Raw genomic sequence first — 21,853 nt, 5'->3', positions numbered from 1 at the left:
TACTACTAGTATTATTATTACTACTACTACTATTATTAGTACTACCTACTAATACCACTAGTACTAGTGCTAGTACTATTACTTTTATTACTATTGCTATTACTATTAGTATTATTATTATTACTACTAATACTATTACTACTACAACTATTAATATTATTATTACTACTATTACTCCTAGTATTACTATTACACTACTAGTATTACTACTATTTCTAATATTACTACTATTATTATTATTAATACTATTATTATTAGTATTTTTTAGATAGTCTAGTTAGCATTAATGTATTATCTAGATTATTATCTCTATCCGAGCTATTGTTGTCATTCCGCTTCCTTCAATGTGAAATATCACATCAAACCATTATATAGTTATGAATGTTTAGGTGTTAGATTATTCAGAGAAAAACATGAAACCACATCTTTCAGCTATTTCTTATATACCTCATCTTCTTCAATTGGATCCAACTTTGATAAACCAATTGTTATTTGCATTATTCTATGCTGCATTCTCGTTAGGAAAATTGCCATTTTTATTTCAAATATTGGTATTTATGAAAGAACTAAACCTTGACTTGCAGATTTGATTTATAGATAACTTCGCATAACGTTAAGAAAGAAAAGAAAAACCCCACCAGATTTTTGCTAATTTGCACTTCAAATGAAACTGTTAATACCATAACATATTAATTTTATCCCTTAATTTTAACTTTACCTGCACTCAACACTTGTATCAGATTTCCATTTTTGAAGGTCCATTGAACTTTGATTTTGATTTTTTTTTTCTAGCCAAACAGAATTTATACTTTTTGAGCTAATTTGAATATGGGACGTTTACATATATACCAAGCAATTGTCATGAAAAAGCTGGACTTCGTAGATATGGTGTAGATATGGAAGCTTAGGCATTAATGCATGTTTGTAAATGCTGAAATATTGTAAAAGTATAAATTTGCAATTTTATATTTTTTTCATTGGGTACTGACGTTGATTCTGAATATTTCTTTGGCAACGAAATCAGGTTTGTTTTTGTTGCTGTTGGTAATATCATTTCGAAAAGTCAAGAAGCTCGACAAATTAGAGAAGATTCCGTGATGTTATGTTACCACCCACCATCAATCTTTCGTTTTCTTTTGGGGAAATCACTGCTCCCCTTAAATTTTGGGGAAAGCTGTCATTATTTGTTGTTGTTAATTTATTAAAATGGGTCCTTCATTGGATCCCCCAAAATTGATTTGTTGTTATTGGTGGTTGCATAATAAATTGGACTATTTATCATTGCAGTTTTACAATGTGCAATGGAGATAAAAAGCATTTCTTGACAAGACTATAATTAATTCATTGTTTAATGTAAATCTTTAAACAAATTTTTTAATGAGCACTTATAAAACTACCTATGGAGATAAATGCAAATGCTTTATTGATATAATTAACATTGTTTAATGTAAATCTTTAAACAAATTTTTTAATGAGCACTTATAAAACTACCCTAAATCAACCAAGAAAATAATAAAAAGGTGACTACATAGAAGGCACCTATTTACAAAGTAAACATTCCCCTTCATCTGTTTTTCAAATTCATAATAAATGTATCAGTGGTGGTTCAAAAAATCACCTAAATTTTTTTATTTATAAATAGGAATGTTTCAAGTATTCTATATGTAAATATCATAATAATAAATTCAATTATATACATTTCTTAAGATAGTGCGTCTCCAAGCATCGAATTATTAAATTCTAACTCGATACTTTTACGTAAAATTCGCAAGCGAAATTTATATGTAAATATCATAATAATAAATTTCTGCTTCCGAGCTAAATAGATGAACTCGATACTTTTACGTAAAATTCGCAAGCGAAATAAATGTGCTTTGATGTATTAATGACTGCTCAAGTATTATACGAGGTCCTCTGCTTTTCGTGGTTTCTGCAACCGAATATTGTTCGTGTTGGAGAAAGCATTAAAACTTGAACTAGAAATATCTATAACAAGAGTTGTTCTCTTTAAATCAAATAGTCATTGTTTACGTATTCATGATTTAAGGGGCGCCTAAGAAATTAAAATGATGAGAAAATTGCCGTAGAATGGGGTCAAATAAATCTGGAACATTTACCTACATACCACACAATTGTTATGTATTTATATGCCCTAAACTCAAGTTGGCCGAGTATCTTTTCAAAATAAAAGAGAATGGCAGAATAATATAATAAAAACTTTCACACACTTGTAGCGAAGTATGAAAATTATCCAGAGTTTATGATGTTTTACGCACCTTCACGCACAGTTTTCATGAAAGAATAATGAGATCCACCACTAGTTAAAGAGTTTAGACGCTATTGGTGAAGACTGAATATTAAGAAAAAAAAGCAAAAAAAAAAAAACTTAAAAATGTATGGAAAAAAGAATGCGAATCACATTTAAGAGTTACAGAGTAGAGTTTCATGTCTATCCATGCACTAATGTCTCGGAACCTATCATCCCCGAACCAACAAAGCTACACAACCATTTTTGTGGTCTCAAACATCCCCAACCAACTTCCCTAAGGTGTCCTACACATAAATCAAAAGATAATATGCCCAACCAATGATACATAGAAATTTTTCTTAGAACCATGGGAAAATAAGAAAGCAACACATTTACGCTCCCTAAATTTAATTCTATGCCCTACTCTTGTCTTGTTTTGCCATAAAACATAAATATATACTTGTGACAAAGCTGCCGAAAGATATTGTAACAGTAGCTCAAAATTTGGAATGCCTCAACCCAAGCTTTAATTAACAAGAGAAATGAGTATTTCAAAAGAGACCATATGGTACCTGGCGCAAGCAAGGCAAAGAAATATTGTTGCGATGATCAGGAGGGGGGTTTATGTCATCTGGAGATGTAACTCTGCATCCTGTAGAGCCAGCTCATTCATCATAGATTCATCAAAGAATTTGCTGATGCTCACATCCTCGCTCATACCCTGCACCATTCGAATCTCACAGTTTAAAAATGTTCTCATTTCAAACCTTAATGTGTTTAAAAAACAATAATAATAACAAAATCAACAATAAATAAATAAATAAATTGAAGTGCATTTACATCCCAATTCTTATGTTTTTACACATCTAACATCTAAACTTTTAAAAAGTGAAATAAACATTTTCATGCATATGTAAGGTGACATAAATATAAAAAATTGAGGTTTAGGTGTTATATATGTAAATACATAAGTATTGGTGGCATGTAGGTAAATCTTCAATAATTAAAATAAATAAATAAATAAATAAAATTTGACAACAGCAAAATATACTAATATAGCCTTTTTAATTTGTTGGGAATTTTGTTAAGGTGAAAATTAAAGAGTTTAAAAATGTTTTTTTAGTGTAAATAATTAAGATTTGGGTATTACATATGAAATTTGTACCTACAAATTAAACACTCCTTACAGGAAGTATACGTACCTTCCTACGTCTCGTTTTGACCATGAACTCGCGAGCAAGATGCTGAATGGGCGCCGGTTCAAGCGGGCGCAGCACGATATTTTTGTCGAGTGGGTCACCAGGCACTATGGCCCAGTGATCAAATACAGAGAGGCAGAAGGCTTGACCCTGAGTATGGTACCTCAAATCCGTTTCAAAGCCAAATGACTCTATGACCGGTAGGAAAGCCTGTAAGATTTTATAGAATTGATCAAAATATATAAAGATGGTGAATAATTAGCTCACCGAATTTTATTTTCAAATTATCTATAGGGCTAAGGAGTCCGATTGACTCAGTTACAAAACTCGTAATCAGCAAAGAGATTTGTAAATACATAAGAATAGTGAGCTACGTAAGATCTAACCTTCACAATATATGCAGGAGTTCCAGGCTTCGGCACATCGGCAGTTACATGGCCCCGTCTTCGAGATAATACAGTGTAAATTGCAGATACACAATCAATCGGAGTTTGGATCTGAAACAGCGCAAAGCTAATGTAAATCATCTACTGGTAGGAGGAGGAATAATAGAAAAATGCTATCCCAAGTTCAACTAATGTAAATCATCTACTGGTAGGAGGAATAATAGAAAAATGCTATCCCAAGTTCAAGTCGAGACAACCTCGACATAGTAAACGGGTTCCATAAGCCTTGGGGTTGCCATGAGAAAGGCGGTATAGGCTACACGTCTAGCGGTTGGAATAATCTGGCCGCCACCTCTATGTAGAGGCTCAGAAGCAATTGATGCATCCAAAATTTTGAACTTCACATTACGAATTGGTTCATCACAAAGAGGCCCTTCTCGGGCTCCCCATTGGAATCTAATGCCAGAAAAAGTAGAATAAACATTTTTTACTTTAAGATTAACATGCTTGCCATTTAATTCCCATATTTTTACATATTTAACACCTGAACTTCAGTTTTTACACACACACATATCACTTTAAGTATTCATTAAAAGTGCGGTAAACATTTTTTTTGTGATGTGAAAAATTTGGATGGTATACTGTAAAAAGTGAAGTCTACGTGTTATATATGTAGATACATAAGCAGTAGCTGGTATGTTTGTAAATTCCCTTTTTTTTTCTGAAAAAGAGAAAAAAATATATGTAAATTGAAATAAAAGCAATCTATTTCCTTACCCCTGAACAATTGAATCCTTCACAGCATTGAGTAGATTTTTATCAACTTCACTTGGAAGGGTATCATCCAATAAGATGTTAGGCCCCTGGGTTGTCATGCCACCATAGAAATGATTGCTGATTGCAGTCTAACATAATACTATTCACAAGCAAAAAAAATTGGAGAGAAAAAATATGTAAAGGTATGATCAAAATTTGGTCCGGATGGGTTTTAAAACCTTTCAGACTTGTTTGCGCTGCCAACCATTAAATGCTAAAATGACTTCAACTCTTGGTATAATAAAGGAATCTAATGTTGTTTCCCGTAACTTACCATTACTTAATTATTAATTAATACGGTCCAAATTACATTAAGAGGAGTTAATAACTTCCAAATACAGTTTTTTATCTTTTTTTGTCTGTGATGAGCAGAAATAAAATTTCGTTTAGGTGCTTGGTAGCCCGATTTGAGCATGATACTTAACATAAATCAAGCCAAACAAAAAAATTGCGAAATTTAAACATGAATCTTGTTAAATCCAAAATTTCTTGCTTCTGTTAGTTTTTTTAACTTAAATCTGGATTTATTAAATCTGATTACGGATTTAACTTTGGAAGAAAAATATATGGGTGGATTTATGCCAAATATGATAAACAACTTTAATGGATTCAGCCTTAAATTGAACCAAACACTATGTGGATTTACAACATTTGGATTTGATAAATCCAGTTTTACCGGATTTACTAAATCCTATTTAACTTAAATACTAGTTGCAGCCAAACACCCCCTAAGGATCCCTAAGTCTATTCTCGTATACACCGTCAATTGAAGAGGAAAAAATGTTAAGAAATTTTCAAAATTGATGATAAACGTGTTCAAATTAATGGCTGGAGGTATGTTATTTGTACAAATTATTTTTTTTTTGAAATTTTGTTATGCGATCGACTCAATGCTTAAGCAATTTTATGGAATTGAAATGACTTTTTTTTAATTTATAATTTAGTCTATTATCGATAGAATGAAATTGCAAAATTTTTATCTTTGTTATGTGTTCAATTAAGTATCTTTTCGAGAGCTGCAAAAATTTTATCTACCTTTGTTATGTGTTCAATTAAGTATCTTTTCGAGAGACTTCTTGATAATCGAACCTAAAATACATGAAATTATCTTTACATTTGGCGCCCCAAACGAATTATAAAGTCAAACACATTGTTTAACCGAGTATAGAAACTAAACTAGCATTAAAATTTGAATTTCCACATTCCATACAATAAGTGGTCATTTAGTGTTAATTTTTTTACCTGTTTATCTGGTCCAAATGCCCAAATTGACCTTGCAGAAAGTAGATCCCACTCGTATCTTTTTTGAAAGAAATCGCCAATTTTCTTTTGACTCCAATCAATGCTCACAACACCGTTCTCAATATCTTCGGCAACTCCCCTCTCCAATGGCTCAGATATCTGTATGGAAATAGGAAAAAAATAAAAATATAAAAAGCAAAGTTATAAAAATTTTCCATTAGACTACCAAATATTTGAAATAAACAGGACATTTTACCATGGTTATTTTGTTCTTCTTATTGGGTGTTTCGGCATAACACTTCATTGAAGATGATTCAACAACAGTTTCACAGAAAGTGACCACTGGATCTGCCACCTGTATCAAAAATAAATATGCATTAGGCAGCAGTTGCAAAAATAAGGAAACAATGGAATTACTATTTATACAACCACAAACGAGAAAAATGTCAAAATGATCCCCTAACTCTTTGCAATGGGTCACTTTAGTACCAGTCTATAAATTTGTCAATTTAGTCCTCAAACTCTTGTAATATGAGTTGATATATTCCATACAGAGAACTATTTTAGCCTCCACTAAAAGAGTCTAGGATGACAATTTATGAATTCTGAGACTAAAATGACTTTATGTAAATACCTAGGGGACTATTTGGACACTTTACTCAACCATAAACTATTAACTCACTTTAACTTCCACTTCCGAATAAAGTTCTCTAAGGTCCTTCATAATCGAGTCGAGATATATCTCCCCTGTCCCAAGAATGGTGTGCTCGCCCGACTCCTCAACCTTAGTGACTGCCAGAGGATAACTCTTGCTAATTTTCCGCAGGCCCTCCACCATCTTCGGTAGCTCGCTCGGATTCAACGGTTCCGTTGCCGTCTTCACAACCGACAACGTGTTGAACCGAAGCGGGCGAAATATATAAATATCATCATCCATATCTAAAGGGCACAACGTTGCCGTCTTCATGATTGACGCGTCGACGCCCTCGATAAGAACCCATGAACCAGCAGGAGCTTTGCTAACGGGAATACGGTAACGAGCCTGGTAAACCCAAAGTTTTGAAACCTCTTTGATCGTCATGTCCTCTTCGTCATCAGGAGAATAACCTTCACCGAGTACGCGTACAGTCTGACCAGTCTGAATCGACCCGCTGTAAACTCGTCCGAAAGCATCGAAGACGCTGCAATCGGATTTTGGATACAGTTTTGTAACATTGACCATAAGAATTCCCGAAGGATCGCAGTCTTTCATCGCCTCCGCTACATAAGAGTCTTGAGGACCTGTGTATATGTGCTCTACCTTCTTCGCTGCTGCATCTTTAGCAGAAGGTATGTGTTGAACGAGCATGTCGGTGAAACCAGTGGCAGATCCAAAGACTGAGCTGCAGGCCAATCTGAGTAAAGGTTGAACATTTAATTTATAAGCCACATTGCTAAGAGTAACGCCTAATTCCGCAAGGGTCGACTCAACGCTTCGTTTATGCTCTCCGATAACTTGGCTGTAAATTTTATACAAAGGTTCAAGAATAAATTGCACAAATGACCTTTCACCACCGCCCGCTGGGGGTTTCTTTTTAAAGGACCGGTCAGGGTGATAGTAAATATCTCCCCATAGACGTGAAGCAAATTTTAGAAAGTCGAATGGGATGCCATGAAGCTTCACGTATAGTTTAGCAAACGTCTGCAAGGTGAAAGACCATCCCGCACTCCCACTGGCGAAGCAAACGTTTCCAGCAGTTGGGTCGATAATCTGGGTGCCTCCGGCAGTGGTGGAGAAGGATGAGATCAAGTCGTTGATTACTTCCAATGTATGGCGCAACTTAAAATAAGCATCGTTTGGAGGCAGCCTTAGTTCTGTAATAAGCCTGTCAACCTGAATTACACGATGATGAAATTAAATGGATCAAACTCAAATTTCAACAAAAAACAAATATGGGGGAAAAAAAATTGGAGGTGGTCTCGACGAAGGAAGACAAAATCTTACCTTATTTATCACAACTACAATGGGAAGCCTTTCTTGTATAGCATGTCGTATAGCCCGCTCAGTATTTACCTGTTTGTGAAAAAATAAGCAGATTACCAGGGTTACGTAACTTATGTTTCTCTAAGAATAAAACTTTGGATCGTCAAAATATTATATTGCACATATTTTACTAACGTCCGGCTGAAGCTAGTTCATTCATGTATGCATCAAACTTCATACAAAGTGGCCTGATAGTTCCTCATTTCCAGCCCCAGTAGCCATTAAGCTGTGGCCGGCTGATTAAAATGATAGGGAATTTTATATACATACCACACAAATTTTTTGTATTTACACATCAAACACCCGAAGCCTGATATTTACACCTACAACACTTTGGTGTCATAAACCAATGCATGAAAAGTTGTATTTCACTTTAAATTATGCTAGGGAATTTTATATACATACCACACAATTTTTTTGTATTTACACATCAAACACCCGAAACCTGATATTTACACCTACAACACTTTGGTATCATAAACCAATGCATGAAAAGTTGTATTTCACTTTTAAATAGGTAGTGATGATGGTATTTTTTATGTGAAGATTTGAGTAGTATGCAAGTGAATATGAATGTTTAGGTGTACATGTAAATAAATAAGAATTGTGTGGTATGTATGTAAATGTCCCATAATGCTAGCAAAAGAGATTGAAATAGTTCTGTGAATTTTCCAACGCCCAAACCCAACACAAAATATATTGAATTAGCAACCATTCAGCTAATAGGATAAGGTAAACAAAGCCGAGCATATCCTCACTCTCTTCCTCTCATCTAAAACCTAAAACTAAATCTACAAATGTTTCAACAGCATTGGATATGGAGTACCGCCATCATCAATGAAAAGTCTCCACCCTCGCTAGCATGTCGCAGGCCTCGCCGGTGCATATACTGCCACTTGCCACAATTAATGACAACACCACCAACTTTTTTAATGATCAACAGACTAGGATGTCTGCCACATACCAACTCTATCTTCAGTGATCTTTTGTTCTTCCAAGTACCTTCGACCACCTACAACTTGGCACAATCATACACCCTGCTACCAAATTCACCTTGACACAGCACAACTACGACCATCCTCAGCAAGAAAGTTAACCAACCAGCTCCTACCACAAAACTCATTATAAGAAGTTCCAACTATAAATTTCAATGGCATCATATTATCCCAAGTTTAAGACACCGGCATAACTTAAACATCATGTCTCATATATTAACCTTTCATAAAGTAGTACTTGGGACTGTTAATTGTATTTATTCATACAAATGCAAGGATGATAATGAATCACATCTTCATATTAGAATTTTTGGATCATCACTATAATAATGATGTAATGATGATGATGATTATCATTTTAGATCAAATAATTCATCTTATTATAGTTGTGACTCCTCTTCTCAACATCCCATTAAGTATTTTAAATTTTATCACCTACAAATTCATCAGATAATAACTTCGCATATACAACTCCAAACACGTTTCAAACAATCCCATGCAATTCATTACACATGCTCCATATGTTCCTTTGGCCCAAACAAAAATAAATATATTTACCAATTAAACAAAATTGTAGAACTTTATAACATTCCACCATATGATGATGAATCTTATGACGGTGTTATTATGAGATGCTTCCTTATGATGAGGAAATCGACTTAAGCGTATAATTATAAAATATGAGTATCTAACTTTACTATTATGATGGGGATTGATTCTGAAATATTACAAAATGTTAAAACAATGTATGCTGGATGAATTTTTCAAACCCGAAGACGTTGCACAGCAAAATAGCGTATTTCATGATGATTATGATGGAGATTCATATCAAATTCACTTGTTATGGCCTCGAAAGATACCAGAGTTAGCAACAACAGAATAAAGCAAATATTATTTACCAAAACCAACCGGAAAATCACAATCAAAGATATTGAAACCTGAAATTACAACAAATAACAACACAAACTCAACCAGGGGTAGTTTCAAGGGTGGTGGTGGTTAACGAGGGTTTGGAAGGTAGCTCGGGAGTGGAAAAAGAGGTTGAAAAGCAGAAAACAGCAAGGTAGTTGTTTCCCCGGAGCCGGACAACAAGCAAACAGCAGGGACTACTGTGGGAGAGCTGTCTAGGGTGACGGCAGCAAAGATGGAGGGCTGAAATGGTGGTGGCAGCAAAAAGGAAAGGCCGGGCAGCTGCGGCAGCGAGGATGGCAGTGTGGCAGCAAAGCAGGAGGAACGTGTATAGTAATAGGAATAGGATTATTAGGAGTTAAACCTAAAACATCAAAAAAAAGTAAATATATAGTAATAGGATAACTAGGAGTGGAACAAGGTGACCGGTTAACTCCTCTACAACGAAAAATACCTGGACCAGTTTGGTCCAAGCACGGAAGTACGATTCGCTTCCCATCGTGAGAAATCCCATGCCCGTGTCATATACTATTTAAGATTATTGCATATTATTTAAGTCGCACTTCCGTAATATTAAATTGGTAATAATACTCTAACTTCCACTACCACCATCACTACCAGGTTCATTGTTAGTCCATATCGTTAAGCCACCCCACCAAAGCTTCCAAATCTATACATTCTTTAGACTTCTTTGGCCTACTGTGCGCAACATTGCATAGCTGCATCTTCCATCATATGATTTGATTGAGCAACATCCTCCACCTTAGTTGCCACCTGCAAGGTTTTGAATGGAAGAGTTGCTTGCGAACTCCTGAAGAGGAGACTCAGAAGATCTCTTGTAAGTCAGATGAATTGATGAAGTACAATTCAGCTAATTTAAGCCAAAAAAAGATCAATCTTTTTCATGAATTAGCCAAAAGGTTACAAGCCCTTTTATATTTTCTATTAAATTCATTTAATTAATTTGAATTATTTTTGGGGAATATTATGTTTGAATTTGACTATTTGTTAGAATTAGATTGGGTTATGAATGAGACATGATTTGTTTATAAATTTTTTGCTTAACTCTCTAGCTCTATTTCTATAAATAAGAATCAATAGCTTGCTTTAGGCTAAACTGAATAGATGAATGAAAAACATTATGAAGACAATTGAGCGTTCTTCCATGATCCAAGTTATGTAAACAGGTTGCTCTAAAATGTGTACATGTAGTTCTTATTACTCCTTTCTCCAAATTGTATACAAAAAACTCCTTTATCATCCTCACTTAAAGTCCTTACACCTTCAAATTTTATGTTCCATTCATGATCCATAAGGCAACTACTGTTTCAAGGTTGCACATCAACATTTTTCTCTTCTCCTAAAAAATTAGTAGAGTTTGGATAGTTTAGATCAGCCTAATCTAACCAGATCAGCGCCGGCAACAAACTTCAAAATGAAAAATGCAAGATGGCTATCACAAGTAGGAATAGATTTTTAGTTAATCACCATAATAACTCAACTTATTAAAGTTACTTGCATGAGTGTAAACTTTGGGGAGTTTAAAATAGGCAATCATCTTTACAAGTTTTTATTACACTTGAATTATAAATTGAATGATGGCCAGCTTCATTATGGACTTTCTTTTCAGTTGCTTTTAATTTTGTTAATATTTCTATTACAGCAATATTATGTTACTCTCTTCAGCATAATAGCTGCTAAACACAGGATTGTTAAAACAATAATGTGTTAATATATTCTCTTTATAGCTCCCATCAAACTAGTAAACATTGCAACACTTCAAATTGCAAAAGTTTCAAGGAATCTATCAATCAAATTACATTAAAAAACACAATCATGGGGAAAGCCACCCATAAACAACTGAAGACAGCATCTATAAGAGGAAAAAATGAAAAGCATTGCTCTATCAATTACAAAGGTTTGCAGATCATGATAAAAAAAGATTACTAACTATCGATATGATAAAGTGTTTATTTATGAAACAGTTGAGAATATAAAAAACTTGGGAAAACCCAAAAATGGTACAAAGCCAATTTCTTTGTAACAGCCAAACTGCGAGTAGTACATTTTCAAAAAGGAAATAAACACTTCGTTTAAATAACCACTAGCTTCAAGGAAATAATTTGAATCCCAAAATTTTTAATTCAATCTTAATGAATCATACACTTTCATGTAAAATCTCATAACCCATTCAAGAAAAAAAATATCGCAAAATGATTGACAAATGGAATAAACAGAGACGATATTTTTTCCAAAGGTTAAACATCCATCAGGCATAGCTCCCAAACATTGTGTTTCAACTGAAAACGTTCAAACTTCTCGCAAGCAAGAATAAAATTCAAAAAATCAACAGATGTAAGAGCAATATTTTCAAAGTATTGTGGAACGTGATGTGCAAGGATTTATTTTTTGCGTCAATACACAAAGGAAAGCTGTGCTTGGATGAATTAACTAATTTTTGAACGTTGTAATAGCTAGTCAACAATGACGAGAAGGGTTCACATGGATGATGCTAAACAATTATGCAGCAAAATATTATTATAAAGTAAGAGAATACAAGAATTCAAATTGCAGGTTAACTTTAAAAAACTAGATACAAAGGTAGTTAGAGAAAGATATTTTACATAGAAGCCCTCAAGGGAAAAACCACTAGGCTTGGCTTAGATGTAAAGCTCTACATTTTGATTTAAGGTTTGATAAATTTGCAAATATGAATTGAGTAGAGACATAATTGCAAAATGAAATTTAAATCTTCAAAATGGGCGGTCAAGAAGGGAATAAAAAGAAATGCAAGTAGAAAACATCAAGATCTTACCATTATTTATTCCACTAATTTCTCCTTATCCTACAGCTGACCACTTTTAAGGGAAAACCTAGAAAAATTTAGCAATTTTTAAGTAATTTCTAGCCATAAATTTAATGGATGTAAGAAATCTATTTATGCATTAAGTTTGAATGTGAATAAAATTGGGTTATCTCACATTTTTCTACATATAAGAAACCATAAGGATGCAAAAATTTAAGTTTGAATCAATTAAATTAATTTTTCCACCTCTATTTTTCTCTCCTAGGTTTCAGCTAAGGCTGCCATTGATCCCATTCTATCTTTGTTTCTATTGGCCTGGATCTCAAGAAACTGCGTAACACTTAGGTGATGCCTTCCAAAGCTACTCCTTGCCTTCCTCTCCCGATTATCTCAATTTGATAGAAACTAAACTAATCCCTCAATTCCTCCATAGAAAATATTTTTGACTTAACTCTATACCTTATCATGTCTAATAAGCCCTCAACAATAATTCTAAACCAATTTTCTATTTGGTATCAGAGCACTAGTCCTTAACCATAGGAAAGATTTTCATATCAAATTAAGAACTAGAAAAGACATTCTTGGTAATTCTATGGAGCCTAAGCTATAATATTATAAGGAGAAATTACAAACAATTGAAGGCCGCTTTGATTTGAAGGAATGGATGGCTACAATGACGATGAAGCTCTTGCTGCTAACTTGATAGCAGTAGCATCATCAATCCTACCAACACCACCATTTTCTGTTCTGCCATCAACTATTTGGACAAATGAAGAGGCATCCACTAGAAGACAACTTAAAAAAAAAAATCAAGCAACAATATAAATGAGAGAAAAAAGGAGATCATAGCTTCAAGTTAGAACCAAAGTTGGATCAGCCCCTTAAAATAGAGGCAAAGTTGGATTTTACTTGCTTTGTCTGTTCGAACCTTGCAATAATAGATATTTGTTTTGAACTTTTAGAGATATGTTTCATGGATTAAGATTATCAAAATAAGAAGAAAGCTGCACGGTTTACCGATTTCCTAGCATGTTTTAGGGTGATTGAATTCATTGTTTAAAAACATTGAGATGCCAGCTTTAAGATAAAGATTGTTAAAAGCTTAATTCAATACCATTGAACACAACGACAAAAAAAAAAAAAGATTCAATGGCAAAAACTAAAGCAATAATAAGCATAATGGACAAAGATATACAATTGAATTTACAAGGCAAGGAATTTCTTTAGAAATTTCATTGAATGAAAAGGTTCTATTCATAAAATATTGAAGCTTTATGAAAGCCTTCACATAGAATTAAAGCTTTTCTCATTGTTCATGTACATGAAGTTAATGCAAAAACTATAGAACTTAAAGAACAAAATAAATCTCGTTCCAATGCACAAAAATTCCAGTATACAAATGTGAGGAGTAGATTGAAGGTTAGACTACAAAGAAGCAAGACACTAAACCAACACGTCGTTATTGCAAAAATCAGATCATCAGATCAAGCATTGTTGGAATTTATATTCAGAAAAAAAGCCATGAAGGGAACAAACAAAGGGCCTTACAACTACTTCAAAAGAAGAAATTTAAAGAGTGACAGGCAGATCCTACATTGACCACAATGTTCACCGGGTTACTAGCAATATATTCATATATTTCTTTCTCCAAAAAAATTTATTGATATGTATTTTAACAAGTTGCATCACTAGTTGTATGTCATACAAAACAAGGTAGTTTAAATTTATATGATAAGGGTGCTACCTTCTTTAGGAGATAGAAAAAAAATATGCTTATAAAAGACAAAAAAATGTATAAAGCCAGTTGATCTATTATTCATCTTTTAAAGAAAAATGAAGAAGACCACCAAATTGGAGGATTGTTAAAACGAATCAAGAGCACTCTTCATGAAGAAATGCACATGAATCCATCCCAATTGTTCATTTATATCAAATAAAATAAAATTAACCATCCTAGCATAGTCATAATTCATTTACTATAAAGAGGAAAGAGAAAAGGAATTTAAATCCAAGACATAGAAGAAAATGAGACATCATTTAAAGGATCAATCGATTAATAGCAAGCCATGACTCAGGAGGTTCTAAGAAAACTTGCTTAGAGGACCTTTGAGATCACTTTCTATATATATTTTTTGTTTATGTATTGTTTATATTTTAATATGAAATTAAAAAACATATTTGGCATCTTCAAGAAGTGTTATTTTTGTTTTCATTGAACCTTGCATAAAATGGTTTTTGGCAACAAGTAATGAAAGAGACCAATAATAGGCAATGGTAGGTGATGGACAGGGTGGTTTTCATTAAAAGAAAAAAACAATCTAAGAAAACAACTAAAAAATATTAATCATTTCAATTTTCTCTAAGAAATTATAATCAAAGAACTAAAATACGCAAACTAAAAATATATATATATTTTTTAAAATAAAAACAAAAACAAAAAATTGATCTCAAACAGCCCCGAAATTAACCTTGGAAAGATCAATGTGCAAACATAAAGTGGGAAGGAATTTTATTATAAAATTGCAAATTCATCCTCAATAATAAGAACGAAAAAGAAAAAGGAAAGTGAAATAAAGGTCGAGAGAATCAAGGAAAATGCCCAATATTTAGTCGACCAATTTCACCTCCTTAACCAAAAATTTAAAGGATTTTTAAATGGAATCGATGAAAATTTAACAAGTTTTTTCGAAGGATTACTAAATTTGACATGTAGTTGGATTGTGAACATGTGGCTCCCATTTTTCTATAAACATAATGCCTGTAAAGGTTAAAGTTTAAATCTAAAGCAATCAAACTATTATTCATACCAATTTCATTATCTTAACTTCTCCATAGAAAACCTAATTAAACTGACTATAAATTCATATAGTTCCATAAGTGGTTTGCAGCCCAATTTTGAATCAAATCAAAGAAATCAAACTTGTATCAATGCAAAATCATAATTGTGGCATTTAATATAAAGATGGATAATTCTGGGCCTCCAATAATGATGACCTCATATGTAAGATATCAGTTTGAAAAAGATCTTGATTTAGTAACATCTTTAGGTGGCATGGAGCCATGGATTCAAGCAAAAATTTCTTCAAATACTTTGGTGAACTAACGAGGTCATCAAAACCAATTGTGGCAAACATATATGAACAGCAATTTTTAATGAGAAGGGAAACATCTAATGACTTGGGGTAAGTAGGTGTTATAATGACTTGGGAAACATCTAATGACTTGGGGTAAGTAGGTGTTATCGTTGCAAACTGATGTCAGATGAGGAAGGAAGCTACAAACAACTACTCTTCTAAAAACAGCATTTTTAGATGTGATAATCAATGGATTAGGAAGGAAGCTACAAACAACTACTCTTCTAAATATTGTAGATAAAAACAGCATTTTTAGATGTGATAATCAATGGATGATGGCAACTGGCAGACATTTGCATCTAACGTGGCAAACAACTATAGAAAGACCGGACTCAAAGCACACAATGGTAGGTGACCATCAGTAGTGGACCAACAGTGAGTGCTGATTTCAAATATGGAAGGCAGGTCTGCCGGGCAACTAGTCATAGCATCACACACAAAAACATTGAAGCAATAAGATGTAGCTAGTTATAACTTTAACAGTGACAATAAACCTAAAGGCAGTGAATGCATCAAGATTCGATACCAGATACGACATCAACAACATTCTTAGAGGTAAAAAATGCATTTAATCTGAGTTCTATAGCTGTGGCAGGCCTAAAAGAGGAACCAATCATGTGCCTCAAGGTGGCTATAGTAACAAACCCAAAAGTGGCAACTATGGGTGACCTAAATGCGATTGCAATGACAAGCCTGTAAGCAACAACAATCGTAAACCTGAAGCTGGCAGCAGCTAAAAAAGAGTGAGAGTACACAGTACCTAAAGGTAGAGATCTCAGCAGGCCGGAACGATAACAGCAGTCAACTTGAAAGCAATTAGTGAGAACACCAAAACAAAGGGTAGAGGTAATAACATTCTAGGAGGTGAGAACAATGGCAAGAATGTAGCCTGCAGTTGGAAAACCAAAAACAAGCTTTGCTAACAGTTATCAAAAACAATGGCTCTCACAAAAGGCTTTCAGCATGAACAAAAACATAACTCATCAAGCAACGGGAATGCTGCAAAGTAAATCATTAACAGCAAAACTACAGCTAGCAAACTTCCATGTTCATGCTGCATGAAAATCTCTTATAACAATCCCATGTCTAGAAAGTTCATTGAACTTAATAAAATCGAACTAGATAAACCTTCTGTAATCTCCCTCCAGTTGGAGAAAAAGGTTGGATAATCAATCTGGAAAAATAGAAAATAGCATAATATAGCCTACTCCATACAATCGGAAGCCCTAAAGCCAAGAACACAGTCATTATGAACTTACCATAACCCCTTCAGCAGCATCCACGATTAGTACCGCGCCATCTGCAAGCCGTAGTGCAGCTGTCATCTCATCAGAGAAGTTAACGTGCCCCGGAGTATCCATTATATTGCAAAGATAGGACTTAGCATTGCTATCTTCTAGCACAAGGGACATGGGCACAGCCTTGATGGATATCTGCCTCTCCTGCTCATCGATCCTAGTATCAGTGTACCTCATGTGCCGTTCCCTCTCCGTATCAAATGTCGAAATCCCATGTGTTTGTTCGACAAGCATGTCCATAAACACGGTCTTCCCGTGTTGGAGATGACCAACAAGCGCAACATTACGGACAAGAGCGGGGTTGGAGGCAAGACCGAGAAGAAACTCGGTCGATACATAAGTGGAAGACTCCTTGGCGCTGACCTCAAACTTGATGGTACGAACAGGCTTGATTATAGGCTGCTCAAGGGGCTGCTCGTCCTCATCCATCACGAGGGTTTCGACACCGTCTCCATAGACCTCCTCGGCTGTGGGGTAGTACTTCTTGTCCTCCGCAAGAACTATTTGCGAAGTGGAAGGATCGGTATCCATATCATCGGTTCCGCCTGCAGTGGAGGTAATCCAACCATTGGCAGCAGAGATGGGTGAGCCACCGTCATCGTCGGAATGAAAAGATTCGCCGCCGGGAGACTTGTCGGCGGCATCGTTAGAGTCTTCATCACCGTCGGAGTCTCGATCAGATTCGATCTCGGGGCCGATGTAGTTGCCGAACTCGTCGTACAAGTTGTCGTCCATTGGGAGCTAGGGTTTTCTGGGGAGGAAAAGGAGAAGAAGATTTAAGAGGGTTTTGGTGCAGAAACAGTGAGGAGGCAATGCCCGTGTTTACAGGTCCCCTTGACTTCTTTTATTTTAGAAATTATCTAAGAAGTTATGTGGAAAATAAATCAACTAATTAATTAATTAATTAAAATTTATTCTTATAAGTTAAAACTAAGGGTCTTTTGGGATAGTTGCAGTTTAATAATAATTTCTTGTGCAAAAAATTGCTATGGATAAATTAATTGTTTGTTTGTTTTCTCCAATTTGAAAATAATTATGTTGCAGTTGTTTCTGGACAAATTATTATTTTGCATATTTGTAGTAATGTTATTTGTAACAAAAATATTCATATTAGTATATTTCATATTTAAAAATTTTGGATAAATTGATTGTTTGTTTGTTTTCTACAGTTTGAAAATGATTGTGTTGCAGTTGTTTCTGGACAAATTATTATTTCGCATATTTATAGTAATGTTATTTGTAATAAAAATATTCATATTAGTATATTTCATATTTAAAAACAAATATTAAGTGCAGAACATTACAAAACAAAGATAGATATCTCACTAAATAGTGGGTAACTTGACTACTAAAATTTAAAAAATGACAATTAAATTTATTCATGAAATCTACTCTCAAATGTGTTTATCAAATTATCTATAAAGATCTATAAAACCAACTAGCAAATGGCAATGATAGAGTTAAGCCTAAATCGAAAAAGTCAAGCCACACAAAAGTGAAATTTTTTCATGAATTTCTCCCTCAAATGCTTTCATCAATTTTTCATAAAATCCACAAAACAAACTCACAAAAGACAATAAAAAAGCTAATCCATAAATCGAAAAAAAAATAAAGCCAAAAAAAGTAAAAAATTATCATGAATTTTTCTCTCAAATGTTTTTATCAATTTCTCTATAGAATTCATAAAACCAACTGACAAAAGGTAATCACTTGGCTAAGCCATAAACAGAAAAAAAAAAAAACAAAACCAAAAAAGGAAAAAAAATCATGAATTTCTCTCATAAGCTTTAATCAATATATCCATAGAATCTGAAAAAAACCAAGCCATCACAGAGGACGGCATAAACAAAAAAAAGCAAGCCACAAACGACAAAAGACTTCATGAACTTCTCTCTAAAATCTTCTCAAATCTTTTCATTAATTTACTTACAAGAACTGCAAAAAAAACAGGCGACAAGAGGCACTCACAGAGCTAAGTCATAAACCGCAAAAAACTAAGCCACAAACAACAATCACAGCCATAAGCACATAGAACGATTCATAAAAACCAAGCTACTGCAGGAAAAGCAAAAAACCACATATCTCGCAGAAAAGAAGTAAGACAAGGGGAAATAAAGGGATAAGAAATACCAGATGATGGAAGTGAAGATCGTCTTGGAACTGGTGAGAAGAAAGAAAAGAGATGAGAGTGTCATAGGAGACTGTTGATCGAATTTAAAAGAGGAGAAAGGAGCTAGGACACGGATGCACCAAACACAACAAAGAAGAAACCAAGGGCACGCGGAGGAAATCGAGGGTACGCAATCAAAGCCCGAGCAGTGGGGCTAACCAGCGGCCTACGTTATATAAGATTATCTCATACCGCTACTGCAACACAGTTTCCAAACAATAGTTTCTGCATTTTAGTGTTGCCTCAAAGGAACGCTAAATATTTGTGCGGGCCCATCTTTATAAAAATAGTTTATTAGAAATTTAAATCAATTTTGAAAGATAAATGGTTGTGTACATATAACAATTTTATGGAAGATTAACATCCAAACCACCCAATTCTTATATAATTATGTCTAAACTTCAATATTACATATCTGTCATCGTGCTCATACATGAAAATGTATATAAATATTAAGAAAAAGGGACAATTGCATATAAACCACCCCAAACTTATTATTTAAATATTAACCTCCCGCTATGATTCATTTTTCAAATTTTTGCTTGAATATTAAAATTCATGGTAAAAACTCTACCCATATTTTTCATTTTTATCAAATTCTTAATAATTTAATTGTGGCGCACGCAAATATATCTGCTCGGTAGTTAAAAAAAGTCACCAAATTGATTAATTTGTAAATATCAATGTTTCGAGTGGTTTTTATGTAATTTTTCTAAAAGAAATTAGGTGTTGTACAAATATAATACATAAGATTTTGGTGGTAAGTAATGCCCCCAATTTTATTCTAAAGCCCAAAGAAATTTAAGAGATGGTTAACTCTGGGTCTGGTTGGGGCAACTACAACTTATTAATAAAGTGCTGATAAACAGTTGATCCAAACTGATCAGCAACTGATTCGGATAAGCTGATTGGTTGTTTGGGTTGTTGTTGGAAAACAATTGTTTTGCAGTTGTTTCTGGATAAATGATCATTATGTCATCTACAATAATGATTTACTGACGTTTGCAACAGAACTGTCATAAATCATAACAATATATTTGATACTTAAGAAACGAAAAATTACTTCAAAATAATACAAAAATATGATACACACCTCACTTAACATTGAGTAAAAAGATTGCTAAAAAAAACAAAACTATTAAAATTAAAATTAAAAATATGATAATATTAGTTTTAAAATTCAGACGACGTATGTCACAAGCTACGTAGTCCTCCAGGGAACACAGCCACTACCCAAAACCACCACAACCACAGCCACCAAAACATTATTGTCCACAAATCAAACACATTTTTTCATCCAAGACATCCATCACACACACAAATATCACAAACTTCTCACATCACAATGGAAATGAGAAAGCCAAAAATCGCACAAAAAAGACATTCCATCGAAAATAACTAGAAGAATTTTACTTACAGAACACCACAATCAGGGATCGGACGAAAGAGGTGGATGAGAAAGGCAACGATCGAGGGAGACGTGTGAGAGGGAGAGAAGCGTGAGAGTGGTCGAAAGTTGTATCTAGGGCAGAGGAGACACACAAGCAATCAAAAGAGGCGCGGGTTGAGGGTACAGGATGAGGTCAACGCGTAAAGAAATATTCTCCGAACATTTAATAAAAAAATTTTGCGACTTATCGTGAAACGCAGCAAAGACGCTGAAAACCAAACACCTCCGTTTGGGTTTTCAAAACGCATTGCAGCCAATAAACTGCGCCAAACTGACCCTATGTTGCATGCTCACTTTCAAAATTATCTACTTATTAAGGGTTTTTCTAGAAAAATATTCAACTAATAAGAGGAAGTTATGTATAAATATATAATTTAAAGAGCGTATTATCTTTTTTTCCTTTTAAGAAGACAATAAACACACCAATGAAAAATAATTAAATATGCATATTAATCATTGTGACCTTTAGTTAAGAGTAGCATGCAAGATACATAGGGCTGTGAATTTAGATTAATGATCGTTAATCATTCGAAAATTAATTTGAATCTCAGCTCATATTGAAATAAACGAACCAAGCAATAAGTCAAAATTTTGGATAAAATTTTCTTAGAGTCAATTTTGAGTCATACATGTATTCGCTCGAATTATTTTTTATTTATAAAAATTATATATAATGTTAAATAAAATCAAATATAACGATCTGCGAGCCGATTTCAAGCTGAAATAAATCCAAATATCTCAAATTTGAGGCAATTCATTTCAAATTTGTGTTGGATCAAGCTCAGCTTAATTTCGATCCAAGCTGGCTCAAAATTGAATATAACAAATTACAAGCCAATTTCAATCTAAACTGAACAATGAGCCGATCTTGAGCTAGCCTGGCTCGAAAATGGTTCATTAATCACAGTAAACATTCATAATAGGTATTGCTCCGTAAACAATAACTTTTATATATGACGTGCAGCATAATAATTGTTTTCATATCTTGGCATGTAATAACGCGATGATAGTTGACACGAAATTGATATAACCTTCTGTTGAATCATGATTTATCTTTTAGAATACACCTCAAGTAATAGCACCTAAATAAGTGAGAAAAGACAGAAACAAAGAGAAAATATTGTGCAAGATGAACAAAAGACTCTTGATAAACCTACATTTTTACCTTCACTTCAAT

The 21,853-nt window shown here is 33.9% G+C and overlaps 2 protein-coding genes across 2 annotated transcripts in view; one reads left to right on the top strand and one right to left on the bottom strand.

Moving 5' to 3' along the window:
* The window catches only part of LOC110024395 (uncharacterized protein sll1770-like), a 78,289-nt gene extending 76,964 nt beyond the window's left edge, over nt 1–1,325 (top strand). Inside the window, exon 18 of the mRNA XM_020724327.1 lies at nt 1,025–1,325. Within this exon, the coding sequence (XP_020579986.1) occupies nt 1,025–1,098 (74 nt within the window). The 3' untranslated portion in view covers nt 1,099–1,325. The remainder of the gene's footprint in view (nt 1–1,024) is intronic.
* Nucleotides 1,326–2,393: 1,068 nt separating this feature from the next.
* On the bottom strand, nt 2,394–17,877 carry LOC110024355 (110 kDa U5 small nuclear ribonucleoprotein component CLO-like). Its single transcript, XM_020724275.1, has 10 exons — nt 17,018–17,877; nt 7,876–7,944; nt 6,574–7,764; nt 6,148–6,246; nt 5,892–6,050; nt 4,611–4,696; nt 4,091–4,289; nt 3,834–3,944; nt 3,451–3,657; nt 2,394–2,969 (listed from the first exon to the last, which is right to left on the bottom strand). Exons 1-10 carry the CDS (start codon nt 17,789–17,791, stop codon nt 2,871–2,873), a joined length of 2,994 nt encoding a protein of 997 aa, XP_020579934.1. The 5' UTR covers nt 17,792–17,877; the 3' UTR covers nt 2,394–2,870.
* Nucleotides 17,878–21,853: the final 3,976 nt, after the last annotated feature.

The sequence above is a fragment of the Phalaenopsis equestris genome, unplaced genomic scaffold (assembly GCF_001263595.1).
Source record: "Phalaenopsis equestris unplaced genomic scaffold, ASM126359v1 Scaffold000255, whole genome shotgun sequence".
In the NCBI taxonomy this organism is placed as follows: Eukaryota; Viridiplantae; Streptophyta; class Magnoliopsida; order Asparagales; family Orchidaceae; genus Phalaenopsis; species Phalaenopsis equestris.
The sequence above is the reverse complement of the archived record's forward strand: the minus strand, read 5'-3'. Positions and strand labels throughout refer to the sequence as shown.